General features: G+C 42.7%; 1 protein-coding gene across 4 annotated transcripts in view; it reads left to right on the forward strand.

The window, feature by feature from the left end:
• Positions 1 to 1,878: 1,878 nt before the first annotated feature.
• The window catches only part of gramd4a (GRAM domain containing 4a), a 95,510-nt gene continuing 77,351 nt past the window's right edge, over positions 1,879 to 20,037 (forward strand). For all 4 annotated transcript variants that reach the window (XM_083999892.1, XM_083999894.1, XM_083999893.1 and 1 more), the window contains exons 1-2: positions 1,879 to 2,122; positions 14,061 to 14,274. In XM_083999892.1, the coding sequence (XP_083856018.1) occupies positions 2,094 to 2,122; positions 14,061 to 14,274 (243 nt within the window). In that variant the 5' untranslated portion in view covers positions 1,879 to 2,093. The remainder of the gene's footprint in view (positions 2,123 to 14,060; positions 14,275 to 20,037) is intronic.

Raw genomic sequence — 20,037 nt, forward strand, 5'->3', positions numbered from 1 at the left:
TCTCCTTTTATCTCTGTGTTGGTCTCCACCACCATCAAAGTTAAATAACGTTCACTAGCTAGCTGCCAACTTTGTCTTTCTGTTACCTAGTGCCATGTAGGTGGTGTACAGTAGATTGCTGCTTGGTGGTGACTGCAGACTTTCCAAGCTGATTTTCATATTGTCTGATCATTGATGCAAAATACTATGAGGCATGTTCTAGAAATCAAGGACTGTAAACATAACCTTTCGTGTCAGGTCTGCAGAAAGTACACATGGAAAATCGTCGCTTTCAGGGCCTCAAACATTTGCCTACACAAATGTGAGGGCAATCTAAACTGGCACTGTCTCCTTGTCAGTTCCACCTACAGCCACACATGGACTCCTTGTCACCTGGAGCTGCAACTGGCAGAAGGTAAGACACAATTATGACATCTTTTTCTGTCTCTTTCAGGTTTTTAAAGACAGACTAGAGCCTAGATTCATGTGGAAAAATGCTGGCAACGCTCTAAAGTCTGATCCACTTTCATGCTAACATGTTGAGTTCTTATAGGCTGCTGACAGTGTGATTTTGGTGAGGAGGTGTCAGCACGGCAGGACAACCAGGCCACAGCTCAAGTGAGCATGGCTGATCCTCATCGGCCTCATTGGTAGTCAGACAGTCACAGAAAGTACTTGTGATTACCTCCCCATAATCTACAGTCTCATCTCAGGGGTCAGGAGTCAAGTCGGCTCCTGTTTCTCTCCTGCTTTCTATCTGTTTCACCCCCGACAATCAAGTCCCTCTTTTTTTTTGTCTGTTCATTCACAGAGTGCGCCATGCGGAGTGTGGTGACGAGGGGATTGTCAGAGGATTCTGTTAAATCAAGGCCATTTTATCACACAGAAACACAGCTGCTGAATTAGGCGGATAACTGGGACGACAGGGAAGCCTCCGAACCTGGATTCTGTTACTTACAGAAGCGGAGTGGAGTCTCACTGGCGGACAACACAACCATGCAAAGGTAAGTGCTTCAGAAAACTCAAGTCTTTATTCATCTGCTCAGCCTCTTTGAGCTCGCTGACTTATCTTTGACATCAGCCTACTGTAGACTTTGCAGGCAGTCAAACACAGAGATGAACAAAACCACATTTATACATACATTTGTTTAACCAATGTTATCTATTAGGTCTAAATCACCAGTAATGGGGTCAGAGGTAGTGAAATTACAGAAAATAATTTTACACAATAGGCCTACACAAAGTAATTTTTACTAGGCTACAATAGATCTTGGCAGCATGGCAACATAAAGAGGCCTGTCAAAGTCAAGTTCATATACCTATTTCGTATTATTAAGTTCTTTTTTTTTCTTTTAAAAAAAAAAATCATTCTTAATTTATTTGAAAATTACATTTGGCTTATACAATAGGATATAGCTAGGATAAGAGATGAAGGCTACCGTACATTCAAAGTCAATAATATAGGCTAATATAATATAATATAATATAATATAATATAATATAATATAATATAATATAATATTTTGTAATCATTGATGTTTAATTACATTATAATGAGGGCACTGTTTACCCACCTGTTTTATAATTCAGCACTACATGATGACAGTGGCAACCACAGGGCGGTGGTAAGGAGAGGTGTCTGTGTCTGAAGCATGGCGCGCCGCCCACGGCCCCTTTAAGACGGCGGCACCGAACACTGACGAAATTTCCTCGGCCCTGCTCCTTCGGCCGTTTCTCCGAAATCAACAAGAGGCAAAAAGCGAAGCTGGTATCCGCAAGCTCCGGAGCCGACGGCGCTAGTCAGGGTCAGGGCAGCTCTCTCCTGGGAGAAGGAGGAGGAGGAGGAGGAGGAGGAGGACGCAACTGGTATTTCCCCCCTCTCTCTTCTGTATCGGTGTCTGCCTGTCTGAACTGAAGTACACCCAACAGGAGACGACATTTAGCTCGTCACTGAGAAAGAAACCAGCGGATATCATTGGGGATGTGTGGACCCGAGTGAGCGGTGTTCTTTTTTTTCCCCCTTCTTTTTTTAAATATAATTTGGACGGTCCTGACTGAGCAGCAGGTGTAACGTTACTGAAGGATAAAGCAGACTACAGGGAATCTCAGTGTTCATGAAACTTTGCTACGATTTGCGTGCTGGGTAAGAGCATTCGTTGTTTTTCCTCCTTTTTATCCGTATCTATAGGCTACGTCTGTTATTTAAGACATGGTAATAATGAAGGGTATTGTTTAATGTCATCATTCCGGATCACACAGAATGCGGATTCTTCGGTCTGCATGTTGTTATCTCTTCATGCTACCGGATGAGAAAACATGTCCGACAATTTGAGGGTTTATTGAAACAGTTGACTCGAGGCCTGACTTCAAACTCCACCGTTTAATTAAAGCGTTTTAAATGTAACGGTCACATTGTGTAGTTTGGCCTAGCTGACATCTCAGTGTCAGTATTCATGAAGCCGTTAAGTCTAACGGTCGTCCTCTCCTCTGTCGGTGCTGTTTTTCAAAGTAACGTCCATTGCCGCTTCCCCCCCTCCCCACGTAGCGTTTCTTCTTAATCATTATCCAACCAAGCTAATTTGTTCGCATATTTGAATACATTAAAGGCAGCCATTGCTCTTGTGGTTCATTTATATTCGTGCACTAACTTAGTGGAATGAAACTTGACCTGTTGTCCACCACTGGTGAAATTTGGATTATAAACGTTACACATTGTCTGATATACGGTTAAAGTTGCGTATCATGTTATCTGAAAGTGAGAAATGATTTGTGAAGTGCTGGCTGTGATGTATAGATAGATTATCTAGCAATAGCAATTATAGCTTATGGTCCAGCAGCAAAAACTCAAGTGTGAATGGCCTATAGCAGATACAAATGTTAACATTGTTAATGTTAACATGTGCAAAGGCAGCAGCATCGTCCTAAGTGACTTTTTAATTAAATGACAAAAAAATAAACGTTGACATTTCTGAGGAAAGGTGCTGTCAAACCAACATTAACTCCATTCATTTTCAGTAAGGAGGTGGGGCCAGGCTTTTACTTTCACGTCCTGTATTGTCACAGCATTGTTCTCCCCACAGAGAGTAGTTCACATTCGATTACAATTTGACCCGAGTTAGCATTGTCCATCCAAACTGAAAGAGGGGGCAGATTGGCTGGTTGTTAAGGAAGAATTGATTAATAATATCCATGTTTATATAACTGCTGCCTGGTGAAATAATAGCAGCAGAGAGTAGGAGGGATGGTACATAGCTGGTGGAGAGTATAAGGGCAGTGCTAGAAGGTTAACAACAACAAAGTATTTACATGCTTCAAAAAGCTACTAAAGTTGCATTATCTTCTTCTAAACTCAAGATATACTCTGACATCTTTTAGAACCAATGGAGACATTGTTGTGTGTATACATTACTCAGCACAGAGGTGAAGTTTTCTGCTGTCATTCCACATCGTCACACACATCGTGGTGCACATGACTTATGATGTTGGAAAGAAAAGCCTCACTGACACAAATAACCCAAAACAATATGTTGGTTTTGAAAAATGTGTGTCATAACTGGCTTTTATTCTTGTTCAGCCAAGTACACGTTGCCCAGAGGGTTGCATTAGTGGGGTAGATAAAAACTAGTGCATTCTTCTTGTTCCCACCATTTCCTCATTACTCTTTTCTCCAGATTGGTTGACTGCCTGGGACTCTCTACTTGCTCATGTTTCTCTTCGCTCCAGGCCCTTGTTTAGCATCCGACTACTAACAGAACAGAATGTGTCTAATTGGTCTAATTAAAGTCCATCACATCTGCACCCTCCTTCCTTCCTCCTGCTCCCTTGACATCAGATAAAAAGAAGATGAAAACATTTACAATAACAATTATCAAGTTTGAGATTGTGTTCCAGTTTAATTAGTATGTCTCTGCTCAGTAGCTACTTATCTGTCAGAGATTGGGCAGCTTGGTGCGAGAGGTGATCAGTGTTTCCCCCAGAAAATGTGTTAGTTAGGGTTAGGGTTAGGGGGGGGGGGCGAGCAGATCGATCGCCGGGGGGGATATTGCTAATTTTATTTAGGCGGCAGCTCTTTGTTGTTAAACCAACACTAAGGAACTTTTCAACCTTCATAAAATATTTTCATAACTTTTGTGATGATACATCGACTTACAACAAGTTGAATGACACCTCTGTCGTGGCCTGAGGGGGTCTGTATCATTATGGTCTGTATCTCTTTCTCTGGCGCTAAGCAGCTTTGAGGAGCATGGTAGGAACCCTGCTCTCACTTTACTTTCACTTTCACTTTTGCGAGTCACAACAAGGAGGGAACAGGCAAAACGGCACTTTAGCAATGGATTATGTTTGTGTTTTCACTTTGAAATGATCCACTGGAAACAGAAACTTCTGTTAATTTTAATGCAGGATATTTACAGGGCTTCACGCTAGTGTTCATGGGAAATGGAGTCTTCCTTCAGACAAAACACTACCGCTTTGGTCCACAGGCGCCGCCAAACTCAACCAAAACTGAAAGTTCTTTAGTACTGCTTTAAGGCGGCCGCCTTAACAGGACAGCGCTGCGGGAAACCCTGGGTGATATAATAGTTGCCTGTGGGCCAGTTGAAAAATGTAAATCTTTCTGCCAGACTTACAATGGCACCCAGCAGTATGGCCTGGGCGATAAACCGTAAATTTACTGATACCGAAATTTACGATGATAACTGACGTCATTTTGTCCATGTCGGTATACTCGGTCTTTTTTGGCTGTGTGTGTTGGTAGGCTATGTGCATGTCCCTTTTTTTTTTTTTTTTTTTCGTAATTCACTTTTTATTTATTTTCAACAAGAAAAAACATACATACCAACCATACCACAGGTCGAACAGAGCTCAAACCGAGTTTCTAAAAAAAAAAAAACCTAAAACAAAACAAAGACAAACAAACACACAGAGGGAGTCCAACAGAGACAATAAACCTACACCAATATGAATATATGCATACAAATGATGACTGGTGACAGAAGTTAGCCTAAGGGTGCAATTCACAATTGTATCAAGATGCTGCTGTATAAGGGCCCCATATTTTCATGTATAAGTCTTCTTTGTCTTGCAACCTATAACTAAGACGTTCGTAGGAAGCAATCTTGGCAATAAGTGCTGTTCTACACCATATCGTCTGGTGGACAGTTAGACCACTTCCCTTTGGTAGCACACCTAGTAGACAAAGCAGCGGCTGTCGTAACAGTCTGTTTTGGGCTCTGCGCCATCTTGTCCTCCGTCGTGTTCTTTTTAGGTTGTTGTTTCGCTGAACGAGGATGGTTTTGCCTCGGGTCTTGTGACATATTCATTGCTCGCCCTTTCCAAAACTATCTGGCAAAGTTTAGTTGATATATGGCGGCTATAACATGGGGGTAGGGAAGCCTAGAAGAGCGGAGCCAGAAGCTATGCAGCCATGTTGGTGTCTCGCCTCACCGGAAGTCGTGCATGTCCCTTTAAGAGCCGTACTACGTGTTCAGCGTGTGTAGTCACGTGACTCCACCCCATCCAGTCTGTAACAGGAAGGGTCAGAGCCGGTGACACACCGGCAGCAGCGCGGCGAGCGCGCTCATCTGTACTGAGACTGTTGTTATTATTTCACCTGAGTTAATGACACCTACACACACACACACACAAGCAATGAGAAAACACCTCGCTGAAATGTCGGATTAAAAACGTGCAGTGTCAGTCGCCACCGTCACGTGATATTGTCAACAGACCAGTGTGAAGGGAGTGACAAAGAGATTATAGACAGAAACGGACATGTGGCATCTGCTCCGACCCCATTATGAAATATTGGCGCCAATAATTAAGAAGCAGCAGCAGCCACAACTAAATGTAGCGAAAACGTTCAAAAGTTGAAGTGGCCGCGGCTGCTGAGGTAGTCATCTGGTTGAGGAGGAGCAGCTTGTTCCAAAAAGAAATTCTGGGGCCTAATGTGTGCTGTAATAGTGTGTGCTTATCAGTTGTTCAATAACTCTTAACAACTAAAAGTACTTTATTTGTATTTTCTTAACATATTTTCAGACAGTGTATAGTTTTAAAGTGGCACCTCTGTAAATACAGCAGTTATAGCAAAAAAAAATTGCAATAAATACAGTAGGTCCAGGGTCCTGGGGAGGCATGCTATTTTTTGCACGGGGGGTGGGGGGAGGGGTTGAGTAGTTATCGTTAATTTATCGTTATTGAGGCGAACTGCTCAATATATCGTGATATTGATTTTAGGCCATATCGCCCAGCCCTATTTTGAACCATCCATCACTTGTCACTTCTTTATGAATAAAGAAACGTGAATTGAGGAAGAGTCGCAGGACAGCTATCCATGGGAACATCCTGGTCAGGCCTGGCAGATGAGATATTTTGAGGTCATTAACCTTTTTGTCTCTGAGTGTCTCATGAACCTTGTAAAAGTTGAGAAAAGTAGCACAGGGAGGTTTCTGGCTTGATTGGGCCCTGTTTCCGCAGTATTTAAACAACATGGATGATGATGATGGTGATGATGACGACAGGATGTCCTTGCTTGATTTCATGCAACACATATAAGTGAGAGCACCTGTTAAAGGAAGTGTGGTTTACACTAGCTACACTGTGGTATTTCCACCTAACACTTAGCTATTGTCAAACTTTCTGTTTTCGTGAAACCAAACCTGACTGCCTAATGTCCCAGAAAATACACTTGCATAGAAAGTGGCCTACTTGTGTGAGTGCTCTAGCCTTTATTGTGCTCAACAGTATGTGCCTGTTTGAGTGCATCCACTGGCCCCCTTCTCTTTCATGCATGGCTGATGGGCAACAGTGAAATAGGATGTAAATGTAGAAAGAATCATTCCCTTCTCTTATGGCTATACCAAGCCAGTATCCTCTTATAGATGCAAATAACAAGAGATGATGTAGGCTACCTCAATAGTTGTTAAAGATGAGCATGTTAGTGTAAAGCTGAAAACATGATGAGCCATTAGATCAATGTATTATTTTGAAAGACTATTTAGAAAATGTTGACCAATAGTGGGCATTTTAAATCAAAGTCACAATTCTTAAAGGGATATTTCAACATTTTGGCAAATCCGCCTATTGCCATAATCCCTATAGTTTTAGGAGTAGGTTCATTACCTTTAATTGTCGGTGCAAGCTGTTTTTAGATCGGCGGGGCAGAGACCCGCTATGAAATGAAAAGTCACTCCGCCCAGCAGCCGTGTCTGGAATGTAGTTCTGGCTATGCATTTGCCTCAAAAACAACTGTCTCGTAACGTTCCATTATTATCTCATAGCGTGGTGAATGTGCAGGTCACAACTTGTCCACGAGAGCATTTTGGATTGTGTATTGTGATTGTGTATTTGATGAGTTTGATGAGGGAAAGGCGAAAATACCACGCGCCGTGCAGAGCTCACGTCTTGGCCCCACCGATCTAAAAACAGCTTGCACTGACAATTAAAGGTAATGAACCTATGGCAATATGCCAATTTGCCAAAATGTTGAAAAACACAAGTCACTGCACAAAAATGCTATTGATAAATGGTATGAAAAATTGTTTATTGAGTTCATGAAGAAAAGAAATACTTAAATTTAGTAAAATAATTTTTCATCTTATGTCTCATGATGTTTGACCAATAATACATTTCTATACTGTCAGCTTTGGTAATTATATATTAATTATAGAAACTACTAATTACTTTCTTGATTCATTGGTTGGTCTAGCAGAAAATAAGAAATGAAAATAAAACATGAAAGATAAATCAGCCACCAAAATGATGACGTAGGCTAAGATGAGACCTTTCTGCGGTTGTCTTGTGTTATAAAATAGAGAAACACTGATGTAGAGCAAAGGGCAGTAGACCGCCTGTTACAGTCTGAGATCCACAAAGGACTGGGATTGGCTCTCTCTGCAAGTGTGACCTCTTTGGCCAAGAGTAACCTCCAGCTACTACAGGTCATTAGCAGAAGATTAAACAGACAGACGTAAGCATACACTCGTGCGTGTGCACACACACTCAAGACACAGTATTAGGCCCGTGGAGGAGGTACACACCGGGCTCATAAAACTACTCACGCTTGACTAATGTATGCAGTCGTAAACAAATACCATCAACCCTGCAGGGTTTGCTACATTGTCATCTTTGTTGTATTCCAGGTTGGTATATGGTGTATATGGTATGTGTCAGCACTGGCTTGATTCAGTAAAGGTAGCTGTAGGTATCTTTGTGAAAGTACAAGCTGAGCAAATGACTCATGGAAGCTGTTATAACCAGACAGTAACAGTAGACCTTGAGCTAAAGCCTCTTCCTCCTCCTCCTGTCCTATCTTTTCATCTTTTCATCCTCTATTAAAGATGTTGTGGTTGAGACTGCCTCTGGACTAAAGATATTATTTCAAAAAGAAAATAAATAAAAGAGAGGTAGACTGAAGAACACCGCAGCAAGAGGAGGAAAAGAGTAGCATTGGGACATGTAATGTGCTCTCAAAAGCAGGCTTACTTTCTGAAAGAATTATGGCTGTTTTTGTGAATGTTCACAGTACACTAAACTTTAGGTGTTACAGAGTTTCAGCGGCGCTCTGAATGAAATGTTCTTTTCTGTTATTTCTTTCTGAATAGGTGAATGTGCACCTACGCTTTCACTGTCATCTGTCATTGACTAGACTTGATGACAGGTAACCTAGACTAGTTTTTAGTTTACCATTGGCCGACTGAACTGTTGCATGATGGAAGTGGATTCAGGTGGTTATTGTGACAAAAGATTTCATGGTAGCAGGTGTCTTGACAAGAGGAGAGAAGTGTTTATTAACCTGCCATGTTTCCACTCACCCCACAGGGAGGGAAAGATCAACCCACAAGTCACTTCTGTAATTTCCACTTCTTTGTGCACCTGCAGGTGGGCCAAGTACACGTAATACAGTATTTGTTTCTAGAATTTAAAATCTGGGAAATCTTTCATTGCTTTTATGCACATTTATCAGTCTAGCCTGTGGGTATAGTTCTCTTTGCACCATCTACATTTTCCTGCTTCCGTCTTTTCCTTCCACTGAAGTGCATTGTACTGTGGATGTACAACGAGAAGCAAGACAAATGGAATTTGGACTATATTTACACAGATGATTAATGCTCTCTTCAACTGATGAGGGCACACCGTCAAGTAAAATATGATATCGGCCCAAGCATGTTCCCTTGGAAATGTATGTCATGTGTTTCTGATCTGCTTGTTAAATCTAATGATCTAATAATCCAGGAATCAGCATACCATAATGTATCACAATGATTTATTAGCCCCCGACTGTTTTAGGGAAAAGTCAAATACACAGTAGTTTTATTATCAGAAGAAGCTACTTGTCTTGACTTGACTTTTATAGAAGTTAAGTGAGCGAGCTTAGGTAAACCAGCAGTAAGACAATAAGCATGTCACACAATGAGCTTATCCGTTCGTCAATCATTCATAAAAGAAAAGAAACAAAAAAAATGGTCTGACAGCTTGTCAGTCGATAACCATCTTGGCAGCGTGACAGTCAGTCATTCAGTCAGACAGATGAAGTTATCCCTGAGGATTAGATCAAGAAGAAACTACGTTTAATCCCTTCCCAAATGACAAACCGCAGCAGTCAAAAACAACAGCAGTCAAATTTACTACACATTCTCTGGCTCCACGCTTAGCTGCCGAAAAAGGATGATGGATCGCTGAGAGAATTTTTTTGACGTACCGCATTCAGTCTCAGGAATGACCGTGTAGAGTACTATAGGGGGATTCCCACTTTTTTGTTTCATTCAGTCAGCACTTCTCATTCAAAGAAAGGCCTTGGACATGGTGGCTACTTGGCCACTTCGGGTTCAAGAAAGAAACGTGTCAACGAGAGACTAGGATATGCCGATAGCCGCTTCACATCTGTTGCGTTTAAAAAAAAAAAAAAAAAATCGATGCCTATCATCATCTAACACACTTGTACTGTAGTTGGCTTGTATCGGCTGACTTTCAGTCCGCATTAATGAGGTCAAAAATCTTTTGTGTTCTGTGTTTCCACCATTGGCATTAGTTTTACTGCAGTGTCAGCCACTGCTTCTGAATGCAGAGGACACGCTGCAGCAGCTTGACTCCGGTGCCTTTGCGTGTGATGACATAACAAGCCCCCACTGATCTATCTGTCATCATTACATCTCGGCCCCCTCGATACCCAAACACAACCATCAAGCATTTTAAAAAACCTCTCACCAGCCGCTGCCGCTGCCCCTGCTATGAAAATCAAATCAATAAATGAGGTCAGTAGATCTGCTCTCAACTGTTTTTAGCAGAGGAGTGAGAGGATGTGGTTGTCATGGGTATAACAGGGTTAGTGCTTCTGTCTTCCTGTGTAGGCCTGAAGGGGAGAGCAAATCGCACGCAGTGACAAGGTTATAGCATCTATAGCATTAAAGGTTAGAGGTTTCCTGGTGTCGGGCCATATGTCACCTTTGGGAAAATGTATTGTGGGCACAGAAGGGGAATTAAGAAGGGTGTAGGAAGTTTGTATTACTTTGAGATGCATACTGAAAAACCATTGCACCTACAGTCCTTTAAAAAAAAAAACCAAATGTCATCACGTCGCATCACTAGAATTCAATGTCTATGTAGAACTATTACTTCTGAAGTGAGTCAGTGAGATGAATATAATTTTTTGCATGAAACCATTAGAGATTGCTGTGGTGATTTAAAAGAGTTGTATCTTTTAGAGTTGTCACGATACCAAAATGAGTAACCACGGTACTATACCAGACAAAGTATCACGGCTCCGGGTAATATCACGATACTGCAACCTTTTTTTATTATTATTATTTTTATGAACTGCAATGTATTTGTACAAGTTATAAATACTTATTAATTACTTATAATGTTGTTTGATGCATGATAAACATAATACTGGTGAAGTAGGAATTAGACTGAAATAAGCAATAAAAAACAAATAAATGAAGTTAGAATTTATATGGTTGAAAATAAATAACCATTCAGTCTCTTGCACATTAATTTATGTTTAACAAATATAAATAATCAACTTAGGATAAAAACAAATCCACTGTCTTTTAAAAAAATCTATTTGACAATAATGCTTCTTCTCCAACATAATAAACCATAGAGGACAAGATACAATGAACTAGAGGACGACCGATAGTGGATTTTTAAATTCCGATATAATAACGATAGTTTGGAGCAGGAAAAAGCCGATAGCCGATTAATCGGCCGATAGCCTACCCCCCGTGATATGACGACCCCGTCCCCGCTGAGGAGGAACTCAGCTGTTAGAAAAGGACCTAAACCAAGTCGAGTAGAGCCCATAGAGCCCAACTTTGTAGTGTAAAGAGCCATTATTGTGCGTCTGCCCCAACTCTGAAGCTGAAGCGGCGCTCTCTCTTCCTCCCTCCCGTCTTTCTCTAGCCGTCCTTTCAAAATAAAAGCACAAAAAGCCAGAGGGGAAAAAAAAAAAAAACACTGACTCGTGAGCTGGTGGCGGTGAGATATTTAGCGTGGCAGCCGCCACCAAATTATCTATGCAGGAACCCAGGCTGTACATGATTAAGAGAACATACTACAGTGTTTCTCATTAAATAACAAGAGAGTTTGGTTCCAGTCAGCCCCTCCACCTGCCGCCTCTCTCTTACTGCCATTGCAGCCGTGTTGTCGGGTTTGCTCTCCATCTCGCTGCTTAACCGCAGATAAACAATCACAAACAGTCACTTTATGATGACGTAGCGCAATGCGTATGACGTATATCAACGTGATGACGTACGTGTCGGAGGCAACCGTGCTTGAGCACGCTTGGGTTCGAGGTAGTGTGAGTGCGGGCCAGCGGGGGACAGAGGAGGGGGGGCGTTCGGGCTTCAGCACGGTACGGAACAACTGGCCCTAGTGTGAGTGCGCACCGCACCTACCCTCACCTGGGTCACTTCTCCGCTGCTGCCGCTGCACACGCCCCATCTCTCTCTCTCCCATGCTCTGTGTGTGTGTGAAGAGCAGCCCCGCCCCTCAGTGATCAGAGAGACAGAGCGGCAGGGAAGAAGCAGTTTATGGCGCTGTGGAAAAAACTGCAGCCATCGGCCACTATCGGAGCCAAGTTCCGCTGATTCCGATAGTTTGTAAAACGTCCTATCGGCGCCGATTAATCGGCCAAAACGATTAATCGGTCGACCTCTACAATGAAAACTACATTTTAATGCATTTTCTAGGTGCTTTATACTTGGACATCCTTTAACTCTTTATTCCTCAGCCTGTACACGGAGCATAGCCTGATATTAGCCAATGAGAAAATAAACAGAGCTAAATTAAAAATTAAAAATTAAAAATTGTCGTGTACCGTAACCATGTTATAACTTCATAAAATAAAACAAAATTGTATCGGTTCATTGTAAAACATGTAGGCCTATTTATTGATGCAAATCTGGTGATTTCTGTACGTAGGCTACAGAGCCCCGGTGCAAAGCTGCTGCTACTCTGTGTGAAGCTTCACTTTTCATTCAAACAAACCTCTACAAACCTGCGGGTAAGTTACTTAACGACCGTTTCCTCCGCGGGCATGACAACGTAGTTTGACCGGTTAACGAGCAGCTGCAGGCGGGTTGCTGACGAGTCACTCTCCGCTCCTCTGCCTCGCTGGAGCTGCACTTCTCCCAACGCGAAGCAAACTTCTAAGCCGTCATTTGGATAAACTAACCGCACATTGGGGATCTAAACCCTTACTTTCTCGCAATAACAAATATTAAAACTTAATAAATTAACGACCCTTTCCTCCGGCGGCACGACGACGTTGTTATCGGCCGGCTAAACGAGCACTGCAGGCGGGTTGAGGAGTCACTCCTCCTCCGCTCCTCTGGTGCTCACTGCAGCAGCAGGCTGCACCTCGATCACTTCTCCCAACGCGGAGCTAACTTCTAAACAGCCGTCATTCGGATAAACTAACCGTACATTGGGGATCTAAACCCTTACTTTCTCGCATGAAAAAATATTAAAACTTAATAAATTAACGATAGTTTCTTTCGACGGCATGACGATGTCGTTCGGCCAGGTAAACGAGCGCTGCAGGCGGGTTGAGGAGTCGCTCCTCCTCCGCTCCTCTGGTGCTGGTTGCAGCTGGCTGCACCTCTCTCCCAACGCGGAGAAAACTTCTAAACAGCCGTCATTTGGATAAACTAACCGCACATTGGGGATCTAAACCCTTACTTTCTCGCATGAAAAAATATTAAAACTTAATAAAGTGACGAAATAACAGCGCTACAGTGGGAAATAAAACAACCCGTAATGGCGGCGCGGCAGAAGTCGGGGTGGTGGAAGAGAGGTGTGTTTATGAAAGCAGGCGCCACGGTGACGTCACCGTAGGCGCAGAATCAAAATCTCGTAATGTTGTGGTGTACAGCCTCATGAGCTACTCTGGCTTAAACAAAGAGCCCAAACGAAAAAACTCAGCCACTTTCAAACCCCAGGTTTTCAGGCAAGTTTCCACTGAGGTCCAACACCAGTATACATGTTTTAACAAGGAAAAATGCGATTTCCGGGTGATGACTCCTTTAAGAAGTCAGATGGGATTGCTGTTGTTGGCATTTTATAACAGTTTCATAACACAGAGGTCAAACACTCACTGTCACTCCTTGTTAGATCTCTCTGAGATCTGTCTGACCCCAAAACTAGAACAAAACACTGTGGATTTGATCTGGTTGTCTGGAAATGACAAGATACTGCATTGCCTGGCCCGAATATTTGACACCCCCGATTAAAAGAAAAGGTTCCCATTTCCCTTTTTAAAGATAGGAAAGACTTTTACCTGTTGGGAAAGCAGAAAAGTGTCCCCAGAGATACCCCTGATTCATGCATGAAACCCACATTTGCATAGCTTGTCACACCCTGTCAGACTCTTGGAAGCAGTTCATTTCAAAATGTAAGGAGATGTCATGAACTTGTCTTGAATCTGTTTCCACCATGACAACAAAAGCTAACAGAGCTACACAGTTACATAAGCTCTTAGAAACTCCTGCAGGTTTGACTGTGTTCAAACCATTATAAAACTTTTCCACATATTCTGTCAGAAAACCAATTGAATACCAATTGTCTTTTTTTGTCCCTTCCAGGGTTGCCGTCCGCCATGTTAAGGTAAAGCCCAGGTGCGCGGTGTTGACCATGCTAAAGCGCCTGGACAAAATCCGCTTCCGGGGCCCCAGGACGAGAGACGATTTCACAGATCTGGCCGAGTCACCGCCCGCCTCCGACAACGAATGTAGCGATGACGTGCAGCTGAAGCCCAAGGCAGCTCTGCGAGACACAGAGGACCTCCTGAGAGACCCTGTGAGTGCTTGCCACACATTTAGGAAAGAATGTTTGGACCTCTGGTCACATTTGCAGTTGATCATGTTTCATGGAGGGAGCAGGAAGTGATTTGTTTCATTTCATTTCATTCCCTTTTGCTTTTTCTATTTCATTTATCAGTTCTTCCCTTATTCCTCTTTTTTTCTGTTTCTTTTAAGTTCTGTTGCCCCACCTTCATTCATATGGCTCTCTATCTTCCCTGGATAGACATTTATCTTGTTCTTGTCATAAACCTACACATGATCCTGCACTGGCTAGGATGAGCACACATTTTTTTTAAGGTACTAATGAATTATTCCATCTGAAAAGATTCTCTGACCGGGGCAGCGTTTAGCTCACTGGGTAGAGCTGCCGCCCCATGTTGAGGCTCAGTCCGGGCTATAATCGGCCGATTTAATCGATCCACAGTTGCAAAAATGAAAGAAAAAAACGGGGGGGAAAAAAAAAACAATGAAAAAACTTTGCAAGGAGTTGGCTGAAAGTGAAACACTTAAAGGGGTAAAGTCACTTTGTGAATTGTTATTTGACACAAAGTGCAGCCTAACCAAATATTTTGTTATTGTGAAGTCATTTAAATGAATGTAATATTTATTTGATATAATGTAGGCTATAGCTTCATACATTTAAGACCACTATCTGCCAGCACCACAAATAGAATCTAATTCTGTGGGAAAAATAACTCGGGTGCTTCATCATTTTAGACCATGCAGACTTTTTTTTTGCTCCAAGTCTTTTTATTTATATTTGTACATAGAAAGATAAAGTACAAAGTACATCAATTCAAAAGTATAAATGATCAGGAATAATACAAATATAAACAACAACCCCCACCCGCTCCAACGGAGCCCCATCCCTGCAACAATATTACTGCACCATTCGACAATCTTGTATTGAGTTGGTATGCAACCACTTGTATTACATGCATCACATACATATCTATATTTATATAAATAAAAAAGTGACACAATTAGAATAATATGAAAAATAATACCTAATTAAAACAAAAGAGCATGATAAACAAGTAAATAAAAAAAAAAAAATCAGACCATGCTGACTTTTTTGACCCCCATTCTTAGGGTGTTTTCACACCTGCAGTGTTAGTGCGCACTAAATTCAGATCGCACTAAATTTGGTCCCGTTTGGGTCAGTGTGAAAGCACATCGCACTCTAATGCACCAGAACTAGTGCGGCCTGAGGAGGTGGTCTCGTCTCGTCTCGGTTCGGCTCCAGCCGAACTCTGGTGCACTAGTTGATGTGTGAAAGCAACCGCACTCTGGTGCGACCCAACTGCCAGGCCAACTCAACAAGTTTGAGCTAAAAGGGCTCCCGTAGTCGTTGACAACGGGTTAACGCAGCGGGGAGACGGCCCGGTGCTCCGGTCCTACGGAGCTCTGTCCCCACAAAACGAAGCAGCAGCAGCAGCAGCAACAGCAGCAGCAGCAGCAGCAGCGGGGCAGCCGGTCGGTGTGTGTCCACTGAGTCGCTCAGACACCGACAGGTCGGCGGGTCCGTCCCTCGGGTCCGCGGAGCAGCTGATTACCGAGCTGCAGCAGCAGAGGTCCACCCGTGTTTAACGTTTAACCGGGAACTAACGGGACCGAGCTGGGTGAACGCAACCGGAAACCAGCCGGAAGTACCAAACAGAGTTCTACATGCAAACAATATAGAAATAAATGACCAGAGCTACTAACAACCGGCCCTACTGGAGTCTCCATCATGAAAGTTTTATCAATCAGCGCTTCCAGATTTCAACCGGTAGTCATGGAGACATGACGCTCTCCAAGTTTGGTCCCGATTGACAAAAAGCAGGTGTGAAAGCAACCGCACTAACTGAAACATGAAACAATGTATCATTTTAACATTTGGTGCTGCACTAAACATGTGTGAAAACATCCTTAAAAGAATAGGAATCGAGAATCGTTAGGAACTAGAATCGAAACGTGGAATCGGAACCGGAATCGTTCAATAGATGGCATGCGTTTACGTCATGTTGCCCTCGGCAACGCCCCTTTCGTTCGGACTGAGTGGCAAAACAAACCTCCCTCAACGTGCTGGCGGATAGCCGTGGACTCAAACTGGATAAAATATGTTATATCAAAACAAATTGATGTCAAAAGGAATCGACAACCAGCTCCCCAAAACCGTCTGCTCCACAGACACTGACAATCCTGTAACCATAGCAACACACAGTGTGACCGTGGTACCTGCAGAGTGACAGACAGGCTCAGTGTTACTGTGCAGAGGGACCAGATTACTGTCGTCCTGACAGTGACTCCCGACACTTAAACACGAGCTGCTTTTATTCTGAAAACCTCTGACCAGTCAAACTGTAGGATGTGTTGGAGGACTAATTTATCTAAACATCATAACTATGACACCTGAAACTGTAAACACAGCTGATCCATCGAAAAAAAGTGACCGCTCCAGTGAATTTACTTTCCGTCATTGAGAACAGGTTGTTGAATGTAACTCGGTCAAAGTGAGACGTATCCTCTAGATGTTTAACAGCTCTGTTAGGTCATGCTGCTTTACATGCTGGCAAAGCTACACATGTCAGACTTGTGTGGGCTCGGAGAAAATCGCTTCGTTACTTGCGTCGTTTCTAAACTTTGCCGGCTTTGCCACTCAGTGGACGTTCCACAGCGACTTCGGAGTACCGTGACGTCACGTGCATACCCTCTATTTCAAATGATACCCAACCCTACCCACTGTGACATCTCTCATCATCTCTTCCTCCCACGCTAGATACTGTTTATATTTCATGAAATCTGCAGCTGTCTCGTCCTTGTGGCTGACTAAAACACCAGCACTGTCGTCATCATCATGCACAGGCACTGATAGGGAGATACCTGAGTTAGAAACACTGGATTAGTCACTTGATTGTATAATTTCCTGAATGAATGCTGCAGGGATCTTTCTCCCTTTCATTTTCATCTCCTTTGTCACATTGTTTCTCCTCAAACAGACGGCTGATTGAACCTTTTAAGTGTGTCTGTGGGTTTTCCTGCTCCACATACAAATCTGGCCAAATCCTGGCGGTAAAGGAGTGGTACTTAGAGGGAAATACATCATTAAACCTTAAGAGGCCTCACTGCACCTGCATAAAAGATAAAGTGTGGCTTTTTTTGATTGGTTTTAGAGCTCTTTCTACTCTAGTGAAGTAGCTGACTGTGGGTATGTTTAACATGTGTCTGTCTGTATTTGCATGTGTGCACTTGAGCTTTCCGCTCTTTCCCAGTGCGTCTTCAAGCTGGTGTGTGCATTTGTGTTTGCCTGCGTGATTATCAGCCCAGTGGGAAGGCATCGCCTACATCACAGCACTGATGAGTCACACTCTGAAGCCCCCAAAATAGACCAAGATAGCTCTTATTCCTGCTGGGAGACACTCACAAACACACGAGACATGCACGCTTTCTCCTGCAAAACATGCATTGCATTCATTGCGTAAGAGCTGCCGCCGCTTGGTGCAAATCTCCTCTCCCCTGCATAGTGTCCTTCGTAGGTCCCTAGTGACACGCTGGAGCCAACCCATATTGCAGTGATGTCAGAGGTCCACACCTCACCTTCAGTACCTCATCTGTCAAAAAGAGGACAGAGCGTGCCCTTGGGCTGCCGAGTCCATGAACTGAGACTTTATGACAAACTAGAAACTACAAACTACAAAGCAGGTAGAATGTCAGAAGGCAGATGGTGCTCAGTCAACGCAGACAACTGTTTGGACCTCACTGCACTGGCTTCTCATCACTTTTCCTGCTTGATCCGGTGGCCTCCTCACTGTGTCTGTCATACTTTGCCTTTGTATCCATTATTTAGTCACATAAAAAAATGAAGGTCACTTCATCAACATTAATCATGTAACATTCGATCTGCATGGTAGATTCACATCTACAGTACACTTTGAGAAACTCGACATCTGGGGGCAAATTTAAAGGGATAGTTCCACATTTTGGCAAATTCCTTTTACGCCTATTGCCATAATTCCTATAGTCATAGGGTTAGATCATTAATCATTATTTTGAAATCACTCCACCCAGCAGCCGTGTCTGGAATGTAGTTCCGGCTGCATTTGCCTCAAAAACAACTCTGTCTTGTAATGTTACATTATTGAAATCTTGAAATCGTATTTCATAGCGTGGTGAATGTGCAGTCTTCTCCACAAGAGTGTTTTGGAGTTGTTGGATTGTGTGTTTGATGAGGGACAAGGGACCTGTACCTTTCTCCTCCATTGTGTTCACTGAGCGGCTCGCGTCTCTGCCCCGCCGATCTCAAAACAACATGCACTGATAATTAAAGGTGATGAACCTAACCCTATGACTACAGGGATTATGACAATAGGTAAATGTTGAACTATCCCTAGTATTATTATTTATTTTATTTTATTTTTCAGTCTGTTCATGTCTTTTTTTTCTTCTTTTTTTTATTAAACTTTCAGTTTCTAGTATTATTGAATATAACCTCTAGAGTTCCCTTTAATGTACATCTGCTTGTACAGTAAACTGTTCTTGTTATTATATTTTTCTTCATAAAAAAATTTGACCTTAAATCTGAATGCATAAGATATGGATTGAAATTTACCAGCTAACTGTAGGAAGAGCTGTAGCTTGAACTTGTACCTTTGCTGCTGATGCTGCTTAGATGACTGTGGTTGGGTTTACCAAGAAGCCTGCTGCCTACAATCACTGTGGTTCTGACTTTTGCTTTGCGGTAAGAGATGCCTGTTGTAAGTGTACCCGTAGGCTGAAAGTCTTTGTATTTATTTTAGTTTCACTCAGTGATTTGCCGTTTTTTGGTCGTGCAGATTTGACAAAAGTGTTCTCCCGATCCACTGTTGGCTGCAACAAAGAGTTTTTATCAGACAGTGTTTGTATGTGCATCATTTTTAAAAAGGTTGAGTATGGCAGGGTTAACAGGAAATCAGGTTGGGTAGGAAGAGTGGGGGAGGGTGTATGGTTTCACTGGCAGGGGAAAAAATAGTGAAAGTAGAACAGGCAGTTTAGATAATTTCATGTCTGACAAGTCGAGTAAAACTGCATTATCCATTACACTGCCATCATTTCCTACCAGCAGCAGCACATCATTATCATCAACCTCTGCTTTCTTGTTTTTATGTTTTTTCCTCAATTAATTGCCTAATGATTTGACAGCTCTGTAATATTACTGGACAGTCACAAAGTCTACTGATCTTTCTATCATCTTTCTATCTAAAACATCCTCTGTGGTACGCCAGATGCCTTTGTTAAAGGGATAGTTCACCCAAAATTCAAATTTCACTAATTTTCTACTCACCCTCATGTCGACTAAGGGTTGAGAGTAGGGTTGTGCCGATTGGCGATCCAATCGTCTATCGGCGATTGGAAGGACGATCGGCGATGTTTTGTTTTCTTGCCGATTTTACACACACACACACTCGCTACTTTTTTTTTATTGATCCAATGCGCAATCTGTTTGTTTTGTTTTAATGAAGCCGCTTCGCTGGCTGCTAACAGATACTCTGTCAAATGACAGTGTTTCACCAATCAAATGCAGCCACTGGCGACGTCCAATCAGACGGCGCCAGGTAGTCATATGACCGCACACAAAATCTCTGTGGTGAACAGGATGGCCACTCCGCCTCAAATTTGAGGAAACACGTTTAGCTGGTGTTGTGGCTGTGACGCTGCCGACGCCAGCCCTGTGATGTCACAGCCCGACGAGGTGTTCACTGATATGCCACAAATAAATTACGTCCGCCATGAATAGATT

Source organism: Trachurus trachurus (assembly GCF_905171665.1).
Source record: "Trachurus trachurus genome assembly, chromosome: 23".
In the NCBI taxonomy this organism is placed as follows: domain Eukaryota; kingdom Metazoa; phylum Chordata; class Actinopteri; order Carangiformes; family Carangidae; genus Trachurus; species Trachurus trachurus.